We start from the raw sequence: 24,785 nt of genomic DNA on the forward strand, positions 1-24,785 counted from the left end.
GTATATATATTTTTACAAAGTCAGGAATAGTCTTAACATTTTGGCCCCATCCATGCTGATCATCTCCCTCGACACTGTAGTGTGTTAACACAGACAAGTCTGGACATTTGTGAAATTTAGATACACAATAAACAGTGATATATATTAAAATATATTTATAAATTTACTAAGCAGTGGATTTTCAGATCCCTCGATTTTTGCAGATTTTGCCTACCAGATTTAAGAGGGCAATAATATTTAATGCAAAACAATCCTGCTTTTGCATTTACTATTATGCTTAGTAAATACTATACATTTAGATGCAAAAAACAGAACATGCAAGAGAACCACTCAAATTAGGAACTCTCTTTAGGAACTGTTAGGTCACAGGTTTGTTTATATGAAGAAGAAAAAAGCAAAGCTGTATGACCAGGACCATAGAGAACTGTGCCGGGCCCTAGTACTTTGGGGGGGCATAGCCTAATATAAGTAGATGTGGCCTCGCCAACTTACAAAACAAATATGGAAAAACTAGTATTGCACAGAGCACTCCACATGGGGGCGCCGCGTGCCATTCAGCCAGGGGCAAATCTAGGAGGGGGGTGCGATCAATGTGATTGCTCTCCCTTACAACCCCTTCAATCTGGCTTCCACTCCACTGAAACTGCCCTGGCCAAAGTCACCAACGATCTTTTTTCGTGCAAATCCAGGGGCCACCTCTCCCTACTCATCCTCCTGAACTTCTCTGTGGCCTTTGACACTGTAGATCACCCTCTACTTCTACATACCCTTCAGACCATCGGCCTCTCTGGCACCATCTATTCTTGATTCACCTCCTACATTGCTAACTGCTCTGTTTCCATTCCTTCCAGTGGGTGACCCACAGGGTTTGTCCTAGGCCCCCTGCTCTTTTCTGTGTACAACTCCTCCCTGGGTGAACTCTTCAGCTCCTTCGGTCTCCGGTATCAGCAATATGCCGAAGACACTCAACTCTACCTCTCCTCTTCTTATCTCTCCCCTTCCATCCTCTCACGGGTGTCCAGTTGCCTTTCCACCATCTCCTCCTGGATGTCCATGCACTGTCTCAAATTCAACATGGCCAAAACTGAACTCATTGTCTTCCCTCCATCTAGAGTCTCCTCCTCTCCCCTCCTAAACTCTTTATTACTGTCCCCCTTTGAGATACTGTTCGGTAAGCAACCTCATTTGATTGTAAGTCCACAGGATGATTTAAAGGGTAATAACGAGGTTACTGTGAGGTATCTTATAAAAATGAGTAAGCAACTGAAACAACAGCAGAAATTGAAACTTATCTATACACCCTAAATGTCACTATTTAGCGTTATAAGTCGTACAAGAAATAATTGCTTTCCAGACTTTGATTGTGGTTCCAAAGCACATAAAGATATTATTCACCAAAAAGCAGATGGTTACACGCCTTGATCTAAAATACAATTGGCGCAAAAGATTATACATAAACAAGGTACAGTCAATACATTACGCTGGCGCTCTGGATCCAGATTTCCGGCATCAAAGGTGAAGCTTCCTTCAACAGAAAGAATATGATGACTAACTAACAGATCCAGGGTGCTTGCATATAAATCCTTGCAGAGATTAGGCAATACAATAGAAACGAGTTGGCATAATCCTATTGGTTATTCTTCTTGGTTCTTCTATCATAGGTCAGTTGGTACAATGGTAGTTCAGCCCTCCAATGGTTGTTTTGTGTGTGTTTTAACTAATCAATAGACACTACATACAAAGTACATTCTAACACATAATTCTCTATAATCCATAACTTGCAGACGCATGTTGCGATCTCCTTGCCAAAGGAAACAGAGATCTGCAAATAAAATGTGGTTTAGAATAGCACCAAACACGATGTGGCTACTACATACTAAACCTTAGATATGAAATATATGCGTTTTATAACATTATACAATAACGAATAAACCCTCTAATATTAGCCTTTATACTAAGGAACCTTTTAGGAAATTTGTGTAAGTGTAAGACAATATTGCGTAAAGTTGCTAATATGCGTGGTGCGTTTTTGGTAGAGTGCCTATGATAAACAGCGCAACTGTGTGTAATGTGCTGTGTTTATGCATGTAAGTCTATGTGTGTGTGTTATGCAATTCAGTGTATTTATGATGGGTTACTTACTATATATTTTATCCCTTTCTAACATATTTTAAAACTACAGTGCAAGGTGTTACAAGCAGCGAGGTTCTTTTCAAGCAGGGTGGAGACCCCCAGCTGACTGCCGTTGCCACTTCGTCTGATAGCTAATTCAAAGGTTTTCCCCTGCCTATTTAGAATACACTTGTCAGTACTTCTTAAGCAAACCTCTAACAATTGTTTCTAACTCTTCATTCAGACAAATTCAATTGTGCATATCAGTGTCTGGGTTATATTTCAATTGCCACAGCCATACTTGTCTGTATGCGGGGATTCTCAATTTATATGTAAAACACTCACAGTATCCTGGTGTATTTTTTTTCAATTACTTTTCTTAGACATGTATACAGAAGCTGTTTCTCATTACTAACTAAACCCTGCATGAATATTGTGTTTGTCAGTGCGAGAGTGTTGTATATTATTCGCTATTTAGTGTGCGAATGTGTGGATACGTGCGCACACTGGGTGCGTGCGCACGCAATGGTGCGTCCTGGATTGTACCAACATATATCGTACAGCGGACGACCAAATCGTCTGGTAACAGTTGAATTGTGGTCGCATGCAATTATTCGACTTCGACAAGATGGATAAACAATACTGTATTCTAATACACTCTAATAAAAACAGATTTACACTAAAATGCAATCTGGAGGACTGCAACAAGTATATGCAAAATCTTCACTATAGAAAAAAACATTTAGTATACTGGGGTGGTCGTGAAAAAGTACACGCTCTTGACGAAGCTGTCTATAGGCACGGAAACGCGTTGAGCATCAATGCTATCAGTGCACATTGTGGAGGACGAGTGCATCTATTTGGCATTATAGCTAACATAGATCTTTACCGGCCTCCCTCACGCACCAAGTATCTGGTGCCACTATATCCAGAGACACTCACGAGCAGTCTCCACTCTCCAACTGCATATTAGAACAAACCCCAAACACAGACCCGAGGGGATTACCACACGCAGCAAAATGGAGACACAGGGCGAATATACCTCCTCTACAGCGCCGATTGTTGCCTCTACCATAGACTGCTTCTGTGAGGCCGAGAGCGCATCACTACTATCATGGGAAGTTGACTGTCACTAAGATCTGAGATTGCCTCTCCACGCGGCATTACTGATCCACAAACAGATTTACATCACATACCCCCGGGGGCTCTCTGAGAGCAGAGAGAGACTGAGGTCATAAGTAGCCTATATATAAGGCGACTTTTATTTTCTACTATTTATACCGAGACTTTATACAAAAAGCCTGACAAAATAGCCATCTGTGCAAATTACAGGTACTTTTTCACGACCACCCCAGTATACTAAATGTTTTTTTTCTATAGTGAAGATTTTGCATATACTTGTTGCAGTCCTCCAGATTGCATTTTAGTGTAAATCTGTTTTCATTAGAGTGTATTAGGATACAGTATTGTTTATCCATCTAGATACTGTATTATTTCATATTGCATAATTTTTGATAGATGATCATTGATGAGTTGAATGTATAGCATAATTAATTACTGTCCGATTTTTTAAAATAAAATATTAAATTTAATTTCTGTGGGACTACGTGTTTTTGAGCATGCAGTTAATTCTTTCTTTGATATATCATTTTGAAGAATTGTCACTATCTTCTTAATTGGCAGCTGCACTCAATTACTAGGTTAATACATTAATGCCCTGATTCAGAGCCAGACGCTCTGACAGAGCGCTCGCTCTGAATCAGGGCCGGCCTTCTTGTTTTTCAGAGCGGCATCCTGGCCGCTCGCATAGCTGTGGGTGACCACCCACAGCTATAGCAAGCGGCCAGGAAGATGGTTGCGATGGTCAAGACCATCGCGATCATCGGGCTTGCAACGAGACCCTTGTGGTAGGGTTTCGTTGCCGCAAGCCCCAGAGTGCTTTCGGCTCTAACAGAGCTGAAAGCACTCCCACTGACATCACTTGTGATGTCAGTGGGGCCAGCCCCAGACGGTAGGCGTTCCCATGAGAATGCCTCCGTCTGGGCAGCCACGCCCCCGACCCGCCCACCAAAGGGGACATGCTGTCACTCAACATCGACAGCATGCCCCCTTTGGTACGAGACCCGGAGCGACGGATTGCCCGTCGCTATCCAGGTCTCGCGCATGCGCACAATGGAGCCGGCTCCGTTAATGTTGTGTTATGCTTATGTTAATGTTGTGCTTTTACAAATGGGAATATTGGCTTTACATCTAACTTTGCATACTAAGTGAAGTACTGAATCAAAATATCCTTGTTTATCAACTGTAACAGTTCTTTTAGTCAAGTTTTGGAATATTCTTAAAAACTTAACAGGTGATGTGCAGGTCCTAAGTCTTCAACTTAAACAGATGATTGACACTGGCTATGTGTCTTTCTTGACTTGCAGGGGTTATCAGCGGTATTTAGGTGTCTCACCTCAAGAGCTGAGTACTGTGCATCCACACAGTACTGTGAAACTACACAATAAAGATGGTGCCAGCTATACATGAGCCGTAGCCCAGTAGTGACATCATCAGGTTGAAGGTTATGCCTCCCTCTGACTCTGGTCCTAGTACCCACCATGTATAGTAGAGAGAGGAGACCGTGTCGGAGCACACTGCTCTCTAACATGAGGAATCTCAACCATCCTATGTAAATATATATATATGTAAGTGTGTGGTTGTTTGGGTGTTTACTTGGTCTCACTGGCCCATACCAGCAGTTACAAAACTGATATAAATATGAGGTATGAGGAAAGGAATTCAAATACAAGTATGACTGTTTTTGAGTGTGGGAGGATATTGGAGCCAGCCAACACAAACATAGGGGGATGTATAAACTCCACACAAATAAGCTGAAATGCTAACCACTGTGAAAATATGCTGCCCAAAGATGACAGCAAGCCACAGACATTCCATACATAACACATATGCAAACATATATATACCGACATCATAAGTGGAAATTATATATGTTCTGTAAATACAGAATGAGCTGGAGAGACGCAGGGGTGTGAGCTGGAGAGATGCAGGGGTGTAAGCTGGAGAGATGCAGGGCTGTGAACTGGAGAGATGCAGGGCTGTGAACTGGAGAGATGCAGGAGGCTGAGCTGGAAAGACAGAAGAGAAGACTGAGCTGGAAAAACTCATGAATCTGAGCTGGAGTGATGCAGGAGGATGGAGCTGTATTAAAAAATGGAGGATGCTTCCTACTCTCCATCGGGCTTTACTTCATGCTAGACATTGAATCGGCCTAACTTGCTCTTCCAGAATTAACTTTCTTATGGAGCCTATCACCACACACCGGCCACCCGCTCTTAAACTGCTCCCCACTATGAAATTTATTTCCATACTCTGGGATCTCTATTCAAACAAAATGAATCTTACTTCCCCAGCATCTGCTTTAACTCTTATCTGGCATAATTCCCTGTTCCCTCCTGTATCCTCTACTGCAGGGGTTCCCAACCACAGTCTTCAAGGCACACTAACAGTCTAGGTTTTAAAGATAACCATACTTGAGCACAGCTGACTTAATTAGAACCTCAGTTATTTTTATTTAACCATCTGTGCTCAATCATTGATATCACTAAAACCAGGACTGTTAGTGTGCCTTGAGGACCGAGGTTGGGAATCACTGCTCTACTGTGAGGTTCCTTTATTGGACTAATGTAGGCTTAGATTCCCCTCTAATTTTTCTGACCAGGGCCAATGGTTATATCCTTGAAAAAGCTGCCAACAGGCAGTGAAACGCATTGGTGGACCTACACTGTTTGTATTGGCACCTGTCACCTTATAATCAATCACCTTGTGAGCTCTTTGGACTATAATCCGGATTTGGGACATTGCATGCATCTTCAACGACGGCTAACTTCTCACCATAAGGATTGCTTCCATGTTTGCATTGGATTATACCTCATGGTAGGACCATCGCTAATTAAGGACAACCTTGAGACTATACATCAGCCGGTAATTCTATTGTCATCCCCTTGTGGGACATTTATTATTTGAGAACTCAACACTAGTGCTTGGACTCAATCTTCAACACAATTGGTGCATCAGGTTTTATTTATTTACATCTATGCCTTTCCAATATTCATTATATGTTGGTTGAACATTGGACTACTTGTTCTTATGTATTTTAATGTTGTTTTGATTATTTGCACTTAGGCTAATTAAATCCTTTATATACGATTCTCAAGCGTTGCTTTTGTCATTTTCTGCACTTTCTCCCTAGAGACCAACTATCTCTATTGAGCAGCTGCTTGGGGCAGCAACTTATTACAGCTCCCTTCCTTCTATATTTATTTATAGTCCTTTTGCAACCAATGATTATCTCTGTCAGCACTACAAGAGAAAAACCCATCCCAGACACTTAACCCTTTTTAATTCTTTCAAATCTGCAATTTTTTACAATCTGTACCTCCACTCTCTGTTCTCCAAGCCCTTACCCCTTTTGAGAGTCTTTGTAAGCATCATCTCTTATCTAAAGGTTTGATTTCCCAACTTTATGCTCTCCTTTTAGACACTACCCTTCCCTCTCTTAGACCCCATGAAATTGCTTGGAAACAAGATCTTGGACGTCCTCCAGATGATGAGGCCTGGGGCAAAATGAGACTGGGGATACCCAAAAGCTCTATTGCAGCAGTTCTCAAACTGTGGGTTGTGACCCCAAAGTGGGTCGCGGCCATCTCAGCTTGGGGTCGCGACTCACATGGGGTGAGGTTGATGACCCCTCTGAGGAGAGTGAAACCAGTTGAACTGTCTGTTATTTCAGACTCTTCGGATCACTGGCTGAGAGATCCGAGGAGTCATCAGCCAGCCCTGTCCCACCCCAGTGCTCAGCTTCTCTTGTCCTCTTGCCCAGCAGCAAAAACTTACACACAGGCAGCAAGCCTCAGCAGCAGACTCAGAGGAGCCAGCTGCCATACTCTCTCTGCCGTCTGTGCAGATGTTGTTAAGTAAGTGCAGCCTGGGTGACCGCTACTCCCAGGGTGGGAGGACACAGAATGTGTGTTGATTGCTGTTTAGGGAGAAGAAACTTAAGCAGGAGGAGGACTGAGGGGAGTGTTGAGCACAGACCCTATGGGGGAATAGGGGAGCACACAGTGTGGGAACTGGAGGGGGAAAAAAAACACATTTATTAAAAACCCATTTATTAAAAACCCATTGCCTCCCCCGTCATCCACTGCCTCCCCCTTAAAACGCACTGCACCCTCTGTCTTTCTCATCTACTACCTCCCCCTGTCACCCACTGGTTCTCCCTGTTACCCACTGCTTCTCCTTATTACTCACTGCATCCTATGTCACCTATTGCCTCCCCAGTCACTCTCTGCCTTTCCATGCCATGATCTGCCTCCCCCCTAACACCCTGTCTCTACCTGTCATCCAGTCACCCCTTGCCACCCTCTGTCTTTCCCTGTCACCCTCTGCCTCCCCATGTGAGCCACTCGTTCTCCCTGTTACCCACTGCCTCCTATGTCACCCTTTGCCTCCCCAGTCACCCACTGTCTTTCCTGACACCCTATGCTGCTCCTTGCCACCCACTGCTTCTCTCTTTCACCCACTTCCCCCCCCCTCTGTCACCCCTTGCTTCTTGCTGCCACCCACTGCCTCCCCCTCACCCACTGCCATCCTTTGATTCTCCCTGCCACCCACTGCCTCTCCGTCACCCGACACCCTCTGCCTACCCCCTGTCACCCACTGCTTCTCCCCATTACCCACTGCCTCCTATGTCACCTATTGCCTCCCCAGTCACCCTCTGCCTTTTCATGCCACCCTCTGCCACCATCACCCACTGTTTCTCCCTGTCACCCACAGCTTCTTCCTGCTTCCTGTTATCCACTGCCTCCTACGTCACCCTTTGCCTCCCCAGTCACCCACTGTCTCCCCAGTCACTCTCTGCCTCACCTTGCAGGGACTGGGGCTTCGAAAGGAGCTCGTCTCTGCAATGTCTAAATGAAATGATCACATTAGCGCAGTGGCGTAAGTTCATACCAGATGCCAGGAGGCAAGTTATTATTTTTGTGCCCCCCTAAAACAAAAGGGAAAATAAATGTGGTGCATATCTATCTATCTATCTATCTATCTATCTATCTATCTATCTATCTATCTATCTATCACTTATGCACAAGAACACTACTATAGAATAGCCTTAAGTGGGGTAACTATATTGTAGGCAATAGAGGAGGCGCCTCCATTGTCTCCCATAGTTCTGAACCTGCATTAGCAGATACCTCACTTCAGTTTCCATAGTCTACTGCGTCTCCATAGTACTACTGTGCATGAGCGGTCTGCTGACCACGCATGTGTGGCAGTTATTCTGCAGTAACTTGCTGGGGTCCTGTAATAATTTTTATTGTTAGACGGGGTCCCAGAGCAAAAAAGTTTGAGAACCCCTGATCTATTGCAACCAAAATAAAAGAGACTGCATACAAAATTTATTATCATTGGTATTATCCTCCTGAGAGACTTAATATAATGTTCTTGTCTTCTTCATCCGATTGTTGGCAAGGTTGTGGCTGCAGGTTTACTATGATCCATATTTGGTGGACCAGTCCGATTATTGTTCCCTTCTGGGGCTCAGTTCATGGCCCTGTGAATTCCCTCCTTGAGGCTCTGATTCCAATAGATCCCTGGACATTTTTATTGTGCTACTCACCCCCGGATATTGGCAAATTTTCCAAGAAACTGGCTGCACACCTCCTGGCGGCAGCGAAATCCCTTATTGCTCTAAACTGGAAAAACTCCTCCCCACCACTTTTCTCTGTACTTAAGAGTCGAGTCAGATCTGGCATTTTGCAGCCATGGAGGAGATAATTTATTACCTCCATGACCGAAGACATGTTTTTACCCAAGTTTGGGCTCCCTGATTGATTGCTGAGCATAGGGCCTGATTCAGAACCAGACGCTCTGAACGAGCGCCCACTCTGAATCAGGGTGTTTTTTTTTTTTTGGTGCGTCCTCCTGGACGCTCGCATAGCTGTGGGTTACCATCGCGACCATCGTGCTTGCGACGAGACCCTGCGGTAGGGTCTCGGTGACTGCAAGCCCTGGAGTGATTTTGGCTCTATCAGAGCCAAAATCACTCCCACTGACATCACTAGTGATGTCAGTGGGGCCAGACCCAGACGGTAGGCGTTCCCATGGGAACGCCTCCGTCTGGCAGCCACGCCCCCGGCACGCCCACCAAAGGGGGCGTGCTGTCACTCACCATCGACAGCACTCCCCCTTTGGTGCGAGACCCGGAGCGACAGCTTGGCTGTCGCTATCCGGGTCTCGCGCATGCGCACGATGGAGCTCCCTCCGGCATGCACACTAGGGCACCATCGAGCGGGTCTGAATCAGGCCCATAGTCTCCCTCCCCTTTCCACTAACCTCATGTGTGGACCCATGGGTGGCGACTGATGTCTTTGCTCTAATTTTTGTTTTATTTTACCTCTTATGTTGCTGTGTGTTCTTATTTCTAGATGCTTCGTGTGTATCAACCCTTATAATGAAGTGTTGTATTCTCCTCCCCCCATCCCCTCACCATACCCTGTTTATCCCTCTCCCTTCTATCAAACATTTGATTGTTCTTTTCTCTGTTTATTACAATTCTTAAAAATTTTGTCTGTACTGGGCTCTTGTTACCCCTTTTTTTCTTTATTAACTTCCATTTTGGCTGACCATTTAAAATAAAGAATTATAAGAAAAAAGCATGGAGGATGGTGCTGGAGAGATGCAGGGGATAAGCTGGAGAGATGCAAGGGGCATGAGATGGAGAGATGCAGGGAAAAAACAAGAGTGATTACTGGCTGAGCTGGAGAGACACAGGATAAAAGCATGGGGGAAGGTGATGGAGAGATGCAGTGGACTGTTCTGGAAAGATGCAGAGGTGTGAGCTGGAGAGACAGAAGGGGAGCTGGAGAGATGCAGGGGGCTGACCTAGCAAGACAGAAGGGGAGCTGGAGCTGAAGAGATGCAGAGGGCTAAGCTGGAGAGATGTAGGAAGCTTGTGCTAAAGAGAAGCAGTAGGATGGCATTTGATAAAAGCATGGGGATGGTGCTGAAGAGACACAGGGGCTAAGTTGGAGAGGTGCAGGGGTTATGACCTGGAGATGCAGGAGGCTGATCTGGAGAGATGGGTTTGAGCTGGACAGACATGGATGCGAGCTGAAGAGATACAAGGGGCTGAGCTGGAGAGACACAGGTGTGAGCTGGAAAGATGCAGGGGTTGAGCTGGAGAAAGGCAGGGATGTGAGCTGGAGAGACACAGGTGTGAACAGGAGAGACACAAGGGTGTGTAGTTGAGAGATGCAGGGGTGTGAGCTGGAGATATGCAGAGGATGAGTTGGAGAGACACAAGGGTTAGAGCTGGAGAGACACAGGCGTGTGAGATGGAGAGATGCAGGGGGCTGAGCTAGAGAGACAGAAGGGAAGCTGGAGCTGAAGAGACTCAGGGAGCTGAGCTGGACAGGTGCATTAGGAATGTGCTAAAGAGACGAAGGAGGATAGCGCTGGATAAAAGCATGGGAATGGCCCGAGAGACGCAGGGAGCATGAACTGGAGAGATGAAGGGGGTGAACAAGAGTGACACAGCAGGCTGAGCTGGAGAGATGCAGGCATGTGAGCTGGAAACACAGAGGGGGCAGAGCTTGATAGATGCAGGGATGTGAACTGGAGAGACAGGGTTATGAGCTGGGGTGTGAGTTGGAGAGATGCAGGGGGCTGAGCCTGAGAGATGCAGGAGTATGGCACTGGATAAAAGCATGGGGGATGTTGCTGGAGAGTTGCACAGGGCATGAGACGCAGTGGGGGTGGGCTGAAGAGACGCAGAGGGCTGAGCTGAAGAGTATTGGAGAAACGCAGGAGGATGGTGCTGCAGAGATGCAGGAGGATGATGCTGAAGACATGCAGGGGGCTGGTGCTGAAGACATACAACGGGGATGGTATTATAGAGGACACATGGGATGGCGCTCTAGAGATGCAGAGGGGTGGCAGAGACATAACAGACACTGATGGCCATTTCTTTTATTTTACCAATTTTCTCAGATAACACTGCTTGTTGGAACTAGGGCCATAGAAAGCTTGGCTGGGCCCAGGTACTTTTTCAGGAGCATAATCTAACTGCGGGAGTCATGGCCACGTCCCCTTATTTGAATAAATATTTACAGCACCGTCAATGCATACCTCCCAACATTTGTAATTTCAGATTTGGGACTTCCACATTCTGCTGGAGGTGCACACCCCCTGAAAAGGGGGTGTGGCCTTACAGCATAGAGATGTTGGACTGCCCCCAGGCTCTCCCCTCACAAGGAAGCAATGCCGTGCACATGCGCACGGGATCTATTCACCCGCTGCTCTCCTATGCTATGCAGAGCAGCGGTCTGAGTGATCTCCCCCCCCAACTTCCCCCCACCACAGAACACTGCAGCCCATGGGTAGGACAGCAGGACAGTCCCTGAATAGCGGGTCTGTCCTGCCAAAAGCAGGACAGTCAGGAGGCATGCAAATGCGCTGTGAGACCTTTAGCCAGGGGCAAATCCAGGGGGGTGATTAATGTGATATCTCCCCCACACAGGAGAGAGGCTGCTGCTGACGGGTAAGAGAGGGTGGCGGGGGCGACGTTGGACCAGAGCTCCTCCAAACAGCCTGGGCCTGGGTAATTGGTACCCCCTTCCTCTCAGTGGCTTTAGTTAGCGCCTCCTTTATTGTCGAATGCATCTTAATGTTTTAATGATATTGGGCCTGATTCAGGACACAGATAAATCTTTTACACAGATTCCCATGTTACACATGTGAAGTACAGGTCTGCGATGTTGCTCACAGTTCAGCAGCAGACTGTCAGTGATTGACCATATTAGAGCAATTGCAGCTGCTACCATGTAAACAGCTTAGATAGTACCTCTGTCCAGTCACTATGGGGGTGATGCCAAAATGCCGACTCCTCCTCAGTGACAGGAGCCAGGTGCTGCAGTGTCACATTCTCCAGCAGCACTCAGCTCATGTCACAGAGGATGATCCGACAATGCAGGCATGTCCGGGGCAGCCCAGCATCTCTGGGGATGCTGGGCACTCCCCCTGAGTGATGCGAATGGGATTTCCAATGAAGTCACACCCCTTTTTGGATGCGCTCGACTCCACCGCGCGATGGGGATATGAAGTGTGCATCGGGTGTCATCCAGGGACCCCTGTCATACTCCCTCCCCTATCATACTCCCTGTCATGCTCCAGAGTTTTTATATAAAAATGATTAAAATAATACAAAGAAGATAATAATAACTTATAAACATCTTTGTTTATTGTAATCAGTTTCTAGTTTCAGTAGAAAGACCGACAGCGGCTACACAATGCTCAGAATCAGGACAGGGGCTCCGTAAGGATACTAACTCTCCCCCTCTCCCCACTTCACCGCCTAACCCTCCCTTCCTGCAGCCTAATCCTAACCCTCCCCCCTTAGTGCCTAACCCTAGCCATAGTGGTGCCTAAACCTAACAACCCCCGCCCCCGCAGTGTAAACCTATCCTGCCCGTTATACATACGTTCGGGATGGCGGCTGTTGGGATGCCGGCATCGGCATTTCAAGTGATGTCGGGATTCCGGTGCCTGGATTTTGACTGCTGCCATGTTAATTACATTCCTACAGACCCACCCCCATGTGTGCCTCCCCAGCCATTCACCTCACCGCACATCACTGGTGTTACAAGACCCGGTGACGCAGAGCCAGCCCTAATCAGTTTGATGCCCTAGGCAAGATTTTGGGTTGTGCCCCCTTGCACTATTGCTAGTTCCGCCTCTGACCCAGCACCCCTCTCCAAGCACAGCACCAATCAACTAGCAGTACAGATCACAGCAGCAGCCAGCAACATCCATCACCCCTCACCCATTGCAATCCTCTACCACAGAGCTGTAACTAAACATTTTAGTGCCCTGTGCCAGCAAGAGCATTGGCGCTTCCACCCCCCTGTTTGTCTCCCTGCAGACAAGCCCAGGCTACTGGACTCCAAAGGTCCATGGGAGGAGGAGCTGCTGTGGTTTGGCATGCCCTGCAGCCCTCCTCCAGTGGCGACTTTTGTTAGTGCCCGCCAGGGGTGCATTAAGAGCGGAAAGAGCCCGTGTTCACTCACCGTCCGGGGTCCCACTCCCCTCTCCCTGGCTGCTGCCAGCGAACTGACAACAGTAGCAGACTCCGGACACTAGAGTGTGCCTGGAGTCTACTGCGCATGCACAGTTCACAGAGAAAATGGCGCGGCAGCCATTTTGCCCGTGATTTCCTACTACACATGCGCAAACACCGGGAAAATAACCGTATCCATGGGACATCAGAGAGGTAAGTATGAATAAAAAAGTATGGGTGTGCGGTGTGGGCCCCCCCTGGACCCAGGGGCCCGTGTGCACTGCACACCTTGCACCTATTATAAATATGCCCCTAGGGCCCGCTGCCCCCCACTGTCTCTGCTCCCCAGACTCGCCGCTGCCAGCTGTATGAGCTGCAGGCCGATCAGAGCTGAGCTGAGAGCTCCGATTGCATAAGTACAGCAAGAGCAGAGGTGCGTCCGTCTGTCCCGATCCCATCATTGCTCGCTGTCAAGCTGAGTTGGCCCTAGGCTTGGAATGCATGCCCCTAGGCATTTCAAATGCCCTAGGCCAGTGGTGGCCAACCTGTGACTCTTGAGCCACATGTGGCTCTTCCATTGTCCTGATACGGCTCCCCTGACTGACATTGACTGCTGGAGTGACACGAGAGGCTACTGTTGTGACACGTGACACATGGAGGGGCTGCATGTATTATGTAAATCTTTTTTTATTTTATCATTTGTGGATGTGACTTTTTCAGTGTATTTTATGTGGATCTGGCTTGTTTCAGTGTATTTTATGTGGATATGCTTTTTATATTGTTCTGACTTTTTCTTTCCCTGTAATAGTTACCTGTACGGTGATTGTGTGCATGCGCTTTTACATGCTCCAACAAAACGCATAATCTCGGCTCTTTGACATACCTACAAATATTTTTGGGCTCTTTGATTCTGACTGGTTTGCCACCCCTGCCCTAGGCATTTGCCTAATTTGTCTATGCCTAATTAGGCCTCTGCCTCCATCCACTGCTGAATCAGGCTTATTGTTTGTTACTTGCATACATAGATATGCGCTTTCACATTTAAGGAGTGCTATTTTGGTGGAAGAGGTATACCATTGAAAGCATTGTCCTGAGATGTTCATTTTTTTCTAGGGGGGGTGGAACAATTCTATATTTGGATTTAGATATATCAGTGTTCCCTCCTCAAACTGACCTGAAAAACTAGAATTTAATTTACAGTACAGCAGATTGCACATGAGTTATGTATACTAATTGTTTACTATAAAAATCCATGTGCAAAAATATTTGAGAATATGTATCTGCAAAAAAAGTAAACGCAGACTATTGAATGAAGTAACCCGGTGTAATACCGCGTATACACAGAAGGTGGAAGCAGTGCTTTACAGCTTCTACTGTGCTGCAGCCCCATTGTAAAATGATGTATGTACAATACAGCGATCTCCGGCTGTTACAGAGTTAATCACTCATGTTCGGGGTTGGGTGACTGGGGCGCCTCCTTCCCAGTCTGGGCGGTGCGGAGGGAGGTGACTGATAATAACACCTCGGTCGGTGTGTGCAGGAGGTTGCTAGTACTACTGAGGCTACAGTGTGCTGGTGACGTGCACACACCCCTGCCTCCTGCTGATCCTGGTACTGCTGTGTGTAATCTGGGTTATTTATTTCACGTAGGCGGCATCCAGAACTCTAGGGACTTGCTGCTGCTGTCACACATGCTGGAAGGTTAATGATCTGCTGCTGAGCTTGTCTGACTGATAGTCTTCACGTCTTCACAGTGAGGATGGTCAATAGGGTGTACACAGCATCTTCCTCCGGCTCCACGACGGTAAGTATTGTACATATCTTTTCCCCCTTCTTGTATAGTTTTGTTACACATCCGAACGACTTCCTTTATTCTTGCAAAAAGAGTATCCGTGGATAATATATAATTTTATTTTTACTTTATTATTATTCAGGACAGTCATACAGTCATTGCTGGGTTTTCTTAATGGACATTTTTATAGTTAATCTCAATTCTGTCCATATTCGCTTTTTAGCAACTTCCCATACGCATGAGATAACTTGTTAGGGATGAAGCAGTAATGAGGTGAGGTATAGTAATTGAATAAGAAGTGATGGTTCAAGACTGGGAAGTAGTGTATTAGTATGTACAATATATGGGGTATGCTTACTTCAGATTCATTTGTTTTATTTCCAGATTTATAGTACATTTCATGTAAGCGCACATATCTAAAATGTAATTTATTGGTTACTGGTTCTACTGTAGTGTATTCTAGATATGGCTGATTTCTTGCTAGTCTATATATAACTGTCACTTCTACTTCTGGTTGCAAATATTATAGTGCAATTTATGGTGAGGCAAAAGTGAAATGATTACAGTTTGTAATGTATTGTTGAATTGGGTATAGCAGTACATATAGTGTAGCATATGTAGTACTATGGGGTCTGTTCAGCTAGCAAAATTTTACTTAATCATGCGGAGACAGTTTCAGCATGAATTAAGCAGGGAAGTACTGGGGCTTTAGATAACCTCTGGCATTCTGTTCTCATGTGGTTACTGTGAGTAACGGGCCTGGCCTCGTGGCACGCCCCCCGTCTCTCAGTATTCCGGCCGAGCGCCGAGAGGCGGAGTTGCTCGGCCAGGCTTTCGGACCGGACCGGCTCACCAGTTCATTGACCATTCTGGCATTTGGCAGAAGTGCCAGATGGCTAGTCCAGCCCTGGATTTAAGTATGCCAGCTATGCAGGAATGGGTTAACGAAGAGGATAACGCAATTATCTTCTCCGTTAATGGCCGACTCCTACAACATCTAACTGTAAAGAGCAAGTCCTTGCTTTCTACAGCGCTTAACGTTTTCTGCTATTCAGGTAGCAGGAAAACATCAAATAAATCGTTTAAGGCTTACCTTATATAATGCCATCTGAAAATTGAGTTCTACAAAATAAAAAATCCTTATTTCTTCTTCAGGATCCATAGGCTCTGCAGGGAGACCTTGGGGATGTAGGTGATGGGAACCAATCCGTGCACAACCAGTTAAAGCTTTCAGCTCTCAGGATGCATTGGGTCCACTCTCTATACCCCACAATTTTTTATAAATATGCCCGGTAGTTTTTCAGAAATTACTACAATCCCTTAAATAGTTTAGCAGTATTATGAAATATGTTTGCTTTCATTTGTAGAGAGAAAAAAATTAAACATTGCACACAAGTTCCACTAATGTTGCAGTTTCGACAAGCACTCTTCATAGCTTGCAGTTCTACGGAAACGGCAAATGTTTTAACAGGACGACAATGCCACATGTCATGTTTCCAGGGCAACGCTGGACTGGTATACATAAAATTTGGTAACCCGGATGGACTGGACAGCTCAGAGTCCAGATCTTAAGCCCATTGAGAACCTCTGGGATGAATTGGAGCAACAGGTGCTTTCTAGGCCACTCAACCTTCCTCAGTGTCACAATTGGTCTCTGTACTTAAGGCGGAATGGCAAAATATACCGCCTGCTATTGTCCAGGAACTTGTGGACAGTTTGCAAAGAAAGGTGTCTGCAGTAATCACTGCACATGGTGGACCTACTAAGTACTGACATCAATAATATCTCGTTGATCTATTTGCTGTCAGTGTCCAATCACTTTTGTCTACATATTGTTCATGTATGTTACACCATCCAACTGTCCTTCAATTTTAACAAGATGCCCACTCCCCACTGCTTGTTTCCAAAACATATGGCCAGATGCTGTACAGGTGCAACCTTTTCTGTTTGCGCATGTACTGTACACATGTAAGGTAAAGCAGTGTTCTCTTAGAAATTCTCCAACAGAAATCTGCACTGGTTTAGTTGGCCTTTACTGCTGGCACATGCACCTTACAGAGGAAAATAAAGGTAGTATGGCTGTAGGATGGAAGGTAAAATTGCATTGCAGTATAGTTGGTTTTTCACACCATCTCCTGCTGCAGTTCAACTTTGATAAATGGTGCAATCACATTCTGTATCACTGTTATAGGAGGCAATACGGAATGTTCTACCCGTGTTTGCGTGGGTTTTCTTTGGGTGGTCTGTCCCAAGAAGCAAATCTATACAAACTCCATTTGTACCCATAGAAGTGGGAAAATGGGACAAAATAACTTTTAAACTCTTATAATTTACATGATATAATATTCGTAAAAGGAGGGGTAAATGTATCATTAGCTGAGTACCTCAGCACTAAGACACATACTGTATCGCAACTTCTTGCAATGATACAGGATGTGGTAGCAGTGCAATGAACAGTTTAGTCGCCGGAGAGGTTTTGCAGTAACTGACCTCTTCAGCGACCTTTGTACTGCAGCAGCGTATGCCGATGCGATATGTAGTTTTCACAGTGCGAACCTACTGCACATGTGTGAGGTGCAGATGGCGTAATGTTTTAGCAACAACAAAAACCAGAGCCTTTTTCACTCTTAAGTTACCGGCACTGCTTGGTTAAAATCCAGACTGCGGAAGCCCGACAGGAGTAGATCCCGACGATGGAAGGTAAGTACGTAAGTACTCTAACTCTGCCCTCTCCCCCCAACCCTAACCCTCCCTTTTGTGGTGCCTAACATTAACCTTACCCCCCCCCCTTCTCCGGGGATATGGCAATACTTACCCGGCCGTGGACATTCTGGATTCATTGTTCGGGATGCCGACGCCGGTATCCAGATCTCATTCGGGATATCTGTGTGGGCATTATGCCGGCATCCCGTCCACTGGCAATATCACTACATCCCTATATGAAGGCATTCTTGTACAGTTAGGCACCGCTGGAGAAATCTGATTTCTACAATGAATGCCTTTTCTTACATATTGAAAATTGGGAATAACCCCTTTTTCTAGCATAAATACAAAAAAAGGTGTTCTCTCCCCTTAGTACATTGACCACTAGGATCATTAGAATTATTTCAAATATTACATTGTATATTAATATTGCAGTCTAATGTACAAAATTATACAATGACATGCCTGGGCTTCTCGGCACTGTGGACGTAACCAAATGTAATATTTTATCTAAGTTGAGAGACTTAACCATTGCTCTGTTTTGCTCTCGCAGATGAAAAAGCAGCAGCAGGATGTGACGCAGTATCTGGAATCCCACAATATTGATTGTGAAATAGTGGATATCACCATGTCAGAGGAGCAGAGGCAGTGGATGTACAGGAACATTCCCAAAGACAAGTGGCCTGAACATGGCAATCCTCTACCACCTCAGATATTTAATGATGATACCTACTGTGGGGTGAGAGTATTTGTAATCTCTTATCTCATGTAAACCATCCAAACTACAAAATACCACCAAGGTTATTTAAGCAATTGCAGATTACTATTTTATAACACCTAGGACAAAATGTAACGTGACTTATTGTCCATGAAATAGCTAAAAGTAATGATAATAGGAAACATAGAAAGTGTGCAAGCATAGTTCAAAAAGCTATTTTTAAAATAGAAGTCTGTATGTACAGTTTAACTGCTTGACTAATGCACAATAACTTGGGAAACAAATAATATATGCGGCTCTAAAAAGTCTGCCTCTGTACCCATCCATTGGATAGAGTTCCTGCATTGTGAGGTCAGGTGGCACATCATGAAGTTGTCAGCCTTGGGTAATGTGAGCCATATATACGGCAAGGGCAGTGTTGTGGCAAATTCAGCTATGGCAGTATGAGTTTGAGAAGTTCATAGGCAATATAAACTACTTTACTAATATGGTGATCTACCGTACAGTAGATTTCCACCAGGTATTTATGACCGTATTAGAGCTGGTTGAAGATTATTTTTGTTATAGACTGTTCAGAAATTGTTACTCACCTCCTTGAGAGAGACCTGTCACAGCATACCGTCCCAGACAAATCATGCTTCCCAAGGCAGATACTAGGACTGGTATTTCCATGTATGAATGAAAGTGTCTGGAAAGACAACTGTAGTTTATAAGTTTTTTTAATGATGGGTTATTGCACCGAAGAGTTCATTTGCAGATTTATTTAAATATTGTAAAAAGTATATATTAACAGTTGTAATAATAATAATATATGTTTATCTTCCCTGAGAAGCTAAAAATGCAAACATTGGATAAGTTTCCTGTACAATGTGTACATCACAGATAAGGGAAGTGTTTTACTAATCCTAATTGGTGTGAGCTCTCCCACGACTTTACATTCCTTTAAGAAAAAAATGACTGCATATTTTGTGCTATCCGAAAATAGCATTAAAGCCACACTATCATGCTTTTGTGACCTAGCGCATGTAAACATCCTATACTTATACTGACCTATTCTTTGCTCCTGTGCAGTTTAGTTATATGTAGTATAAAACCTTTCACAGCACACACTACCTTTTTTTTTTTTTTTTTTTTTTTTAGCTGGTTTTGTTCAATATAAATATTAAGAGGATAGTGTTTTATAATATTTATATTGCAAGGTATTTTTTTTCATAATATTTTAATACATCTGTCTGCAGAGTTTAGCTTGCATACAGACCTCTTTCTTTGTGCTCCATAATCACGCTTTCTCCCTAAACTCCTCCTGTCCATTTATGGATGTGATGTAATCCTCAGATTATATAGGAGGGATTTTGCAAAACAGGAGACAAAGTTGGGAATAATGTAACAAAAAAAGAGGTAACTTTGAACCTGCAAAAAAATATTGAAATGCAAGGGGTTAATACATTTATTTATGCAGGGTAAATGCTGGCTGCTTTTACATGTAAGCTCACACATGCTGGACAGCTTTATTTCTACACTGCTCTTTAAATTTAAGATAGGCACGTCCCACCCAAATGTAAATCTCTGCATATTTTACTCCTAATTTATTTTTGCTTTATTTCCAACTCAGAATCAGTCCTAAAATAATAAATAACCTCCATATTCGCTAACATATACTGCTAAGTTTAACACTGTAATCTAAATGTCTATTTCCCTTTGCTTTCTGCTACCTCCACTTTTAGAAAATACCTGCATCATAACAGTTTGGGATGTGGGGAAAAGGGTGGGTCAGCCATTGGGGATGGAATGTTATATCATGAGGTGGTGTGGTCAAGAGCTTTTCCAGAACTGTGTGGGCCCCATAGCAAAAGTTTGATGGGGCCCCCTGCCCTAATACTTCTAGAGAGACACCATTCTCCACACCAGTTGTTGTTTATATGCCCCTAGTAATGTGATGCCCTATAGTTAGTTGTTCCTTAGTTCTCTATTATGCCCCATAGTAGTGCCATAGTTGTGACTTCGTTCATTCCATACCCATTGTAGTGCCCTAGTTCACATTATGGGGAAATGTATCAAGCCTTAAAGATGGATACAGTAAAGTACCAACCAGTCAGATTTTGAATGTAATTTTCTAGCAAAGTCTGTAAAATGACAGTTAGAAGCTGATTGGTAATGTATCTCACTCCAAGGCTTGATACATCTCCACTGATCAGCCATGACATTAAACTACTGACAGGTGAAGTGAAACATTGATTATCTCATTACAGTGGCACCTGTCAAGGGATAGGATATATTAAGTAAACACTCCGTTCTTGAAGTTGATCTGTCGGGAGCAGAAAAATGAGCAAATGTAAGGATCTGAGCAACTTTGACAAGAGCCAAATAGTGATGGGTGGTAGACGACTGGGTCAAAGAATCTTCAAAACGGGAGGTCCTGTTCCCGGAACACAGTGGTTATATTGCCAAAAGGAAGGACAACTGGTGAACAGGCGACCGGTTCATGGGCGTTCAATGAGCCGTTCAAGGCTCATTGATGAGCGTGGGGAGCAAAGGCTAGCCTGTCTGGTCCTACCCCACAGAAAAGCTACTATTGCTGAAAAAAGTTAATGCTGGCTATGATAGAAAGGTGTCGGAAAACTCAGCATTGCAGCTTGCTATGTATGGGGCTGCAAAACCTGCAGACCGGTCAGAGTGCCAATGCTGACCCCTGTCGGCTGCCAAAAGCGCCCACAATGGGCCTGGTCTGATGATTCAAGTTTTCTGTTACATCATGTGGACGGCAGGTTGCATGTGCGTCATTTACCTGGGGAAGAGATGGCACAAAGCTGCACTATGGGTAGATGGCAAGCCGAAGGAGGCAGTGTGATGCTCTAGGAAACCGTGGGTCCTGACATTCATGTGGATGTTACTTTGACACCTACCTCCTACCTAAAGATTGTTGCAGACAACCATCATGGCAATGTTATTCCCTGATAGCAATGGCCACTTTCGGCAGAATAATGTGCCCTGCCACGCTGCAATAATTGTTCAGGAATGGTTTAATGAACATAACAAAGAGTTCAAGGTGTTGACTTAGCCTCCAAATTCCTAGTTTTCAATCCAATCGAGCATCTGTGGGATGTGCTGGAAAACAAGTCTGAGACATGGAGGCCCCACCTAGAAACTTACAGGACTTTAAGGTTCTTCTGCTAACATCAGATATCACAGGACACCTTAGGAGGTCTTCTGGAGTCCATGCATCAATGGATCAGAGCTGTTTGAGACCCGAGAGTGACTTACACAATATCAGCCAGGTGGTTTTAAAGTTATGGCTAATAAGTGTATATCACACAGTTCCCCAGCACTTTATGCCACACTGTAGTCCCCACAGTTCATATTATACCATATTACAATGCCCCCAGTACACGCTGTTGCAGTTGCGATCCATGCTGAAGCAGACCCATAGATAATAGTGTTGATTGATCTATTTAGATCTTACATTAATGAGATGGCAAAATTACAGTGGCACCATTATGGAGTAACCCCTCCCAGCAAGGCATTCGGGAACCAGTTAGTTGGTAACTTGGTTAAAAGCACTATATAGCGCTTTTAGGATAATCTACCTCAAGAATACCCACAGGACAAAATCACTTCACACATTCATACAGCTAGAGTGATAGTACATTGTTAAATATCTCACTTGGCTTCCAGTTGCTGCTAGGAATCCTATTATGCAGCCAAAATCCTATGTATGTATTGTAGCTAGGGTTAAATCCAATAAGTATTCTGTTTCATGCAGCATTAACCCTTGCCAGTTTACTTGTTGACCTAACAGAGGAATAGCATAAAATTAAAAATCCTGTAGAAGATCCAATTAAAACTGTGCTGCTACCTAATGAAAGATTGTAGTGGATCTCCCTCTCCCCTAGTCCGAGCCCTTGGAAGAATGGCTGCATATAATACAGAACTGGCAAATCAAGGGTGTGTAAGGGAGAACCAATCGCAAGCAGCAGTCTCCATGCATGCAGTCAGCTATATAAAAACACAAACGGCATCTGTAGCAGGACACAAGCATTATTTAATGTTTTACCCCACTGACCAAGCATAAGAACTGAATTGTGTGCAGGGTATCCTACCTACACCTCTTAAAATAATTCCAATAGTGCATTATCAAGGCATCTGTGAATTCAATTTTGGTAAGATACTTTTATGTGTGAATATTAATATCAAGATCACTTGCTGGAACTGCACAGCCCAGCTATTTACAGCAGGTTCAAAACTTGCTAGTATTTTACACCACCAATTCTTTATTTACGTGTTTATTTTCATTAAAAGGTTTCTCCACACTTTTTTTTTTTTTTACTGAGCTGTACATCTAGAATTTGCTCTCCCCTATCCACTTCTTCCCGCATCACGAGGTGTCCTGCCAATGCAATCTAAGGGGTACGGTCATGATGCCGGACGGGATGCCGAACGTTACAATGCTGACGCCGGCATCTCGAAGGGATCCAGATGCTGACGTCTGCATCCCACCCGCCGGCATCCCGATGTGGCTTAGGGTTAGACCGGGGATGGGGAGGCGTTAGGTTTAGGGATCTCCCGTATGGTAGGGTTAGGCACCGACCAGGGGAGGGCTAGGTTTAGTGTGTGGGAAGGGGGGCTTAGGTTTAGGCACCACCCGGGGGAGGTTAGTGTTAGGCACCAACGAGGGAGGGTTAGGGGGGTGTAGCAGAAGAGGTTAGGTTGCTTGCCTGCCCCTGTCAGGATCTTCACCATCGGGATGCTGCTATCTGTCTAGGGCTAAGGGGGGGGGGGGGGGGGGGTTAGGGTTAGTCACCAACCAGGGGAGGTTGCCTAAACCTAACTGCTGGCATCCCGTCCACCGGTATATCCTACCGATTCCCAAACTAATCCCTGTGGTTTATGCTCCCAGTTTTTTACTGAGCACTAGTATAGAGGGAAAATGACTGACTGCTCTAGATACGCTCTGTGCACTATCTCACATAATTATCTACTCACAAATGTAAAACATTTCAAGACTTGCGAATGCAGTGGGAAGGTGCAGAATAATGCAGGAGACTGGCATTACACCAAGTAGGGTATTCCAGTAGATCTGGAAACAGCCCCATCTCAGTTTAGCTGTTGAACCCAGTGCGTTTAACTGCCATTGCTGATGCCATCTCTGTTCCTCCTTTTGATTCTGTAGCCTTCTTGGTGACAGACAGTAGCTGCTGTAACAACTGCTAAGAACATGGGGAACAAGCGTCCTAATTTGGTGTCAAACAGCCAGCATAATGTCAAGGAACAGTGCCGTGCACCACCGTTCGAATTGGTGATGACTGCAGAAGTATAGCAGTGTGAAAGCCTTTGCTAGAACCAGAATAGGAAGTAAATTGGGTTAATGTAAATGTAGTGCAGTTGAGTTGCCAGCCTCTGTCTAACTTAAGTTTCTACACCGACTAATCCATCTTCATATCTCCAACTGCCGCTGTCTCTCGTCATTCCAGTTGTATGGCACCTGGGGTGGGGAGGCGTAACCACACACTCCTACAATGCTGTGACCACACCAGCCAAGCAATATGTACACCATATGTACTTAGACAACAAGGCCAGCCCCCTAACAACTATCTGGCCTAGACTATCTGAGGCCCTGTATGCAATATGTCAGAACATTATAAATAAACTGTAATAATAGGGTACATTGATTATGTTTAGCATAAAGTGCCACATGTTGTGGGGGAAAAAAACAAACCTTTTTGATGGCGGAACCCAGAATGGGGCACATGATTTTATCCTGGGTTGAGCTTGAAACAGCATTGTGTTACAGGAGGTCTAATCACAGTGCTAACTCTTAATTTGTGTTCATAAAATATTTTTATGTTAAACCAAGTCAGGTTTGTAAAATTTATGAAATTGGTCAGCAAGCTTTAGTAAAGCTGCTAATTTGTTCAAAAGCCAAATGAGAACTCACTGTTCTTTGCAATGGCACCCTCTTCCATGGAAGTCACCCAACTTTCCATCCGATCAGAACACATTCCTAATCATTCACTGTAATCCTTAACGGCATTCTCTTCCCCAGGGCAGGGGAATCCTTAGGGGGGATGATAGGGGGTGCAGAATCCACTCTGGTTGCTGAAAATAATTGTATAACTTCACTGTAATGCAGGAGCGTTGGACTCTGCAACAGTGCAGGAGGAGGCTGTGAGGGGAGATGAGGAACTAGTTCAGGATAGTGAAGACCATTGATGGCTCTGCCATAGATGGTCAATGGTTTTCCACCAGGGTAATTAATCATCCATGGTTAGACTATGCACATGCACAGATGGCGCATGTGCATAGCTGGTCAACGTTCACCATCAGGGATCAGCCACTGATGTTTTACCATC

At 44.8% G+C, this 24,785-nt stretch overlaps 1 protein-coding gene across 2 annotated transcripts in view; it reads left to right on the plus strand.

Annotated features, from left to right (window-relative positions):
- SH3BGRL2 (SH3 domain binding glutamate rich protein like 2) overlaps nt 1-24,785 on the plus strand; it is a 36,201-nt gene that overhangs the window by 776 nt on the left and 10,640 nt on the right. For both annotated transcript variants that reach the window (XM_088471663.1, XM_088471673.1), the window contains exons 2-3: nt 14,876-15,029; nt 18,274-18,459. In XM_088471663.1, coding sequence (XP_088327789.1) covers nt 14,985-15,029; nt 18,274-18,459 — 231 coding nt within the window. In that variant the 5' untranslated portion in view covers nt 14,876-14,984. The remainder of the gene's footprint in view (nt 1-14,875; nt 15,030-18,273; nt 18,460-24,785) is intronic.

The sequence above is a fragment of the Taudactylus pleione genome, unplaced genomic scaffold (genome assembly GCF_031769625.1).
Source record: "Taudactylus pleione unplaced genomic scaffold, aTauple2 ptg000015l, whole genome shotgun sequence".
Lineage (NCBI taxonomy): Eukaryota > Metazoa > Chordata > Amphibia > Anura > Myobatrachidae > Taudactylus > Taudactylus pleione.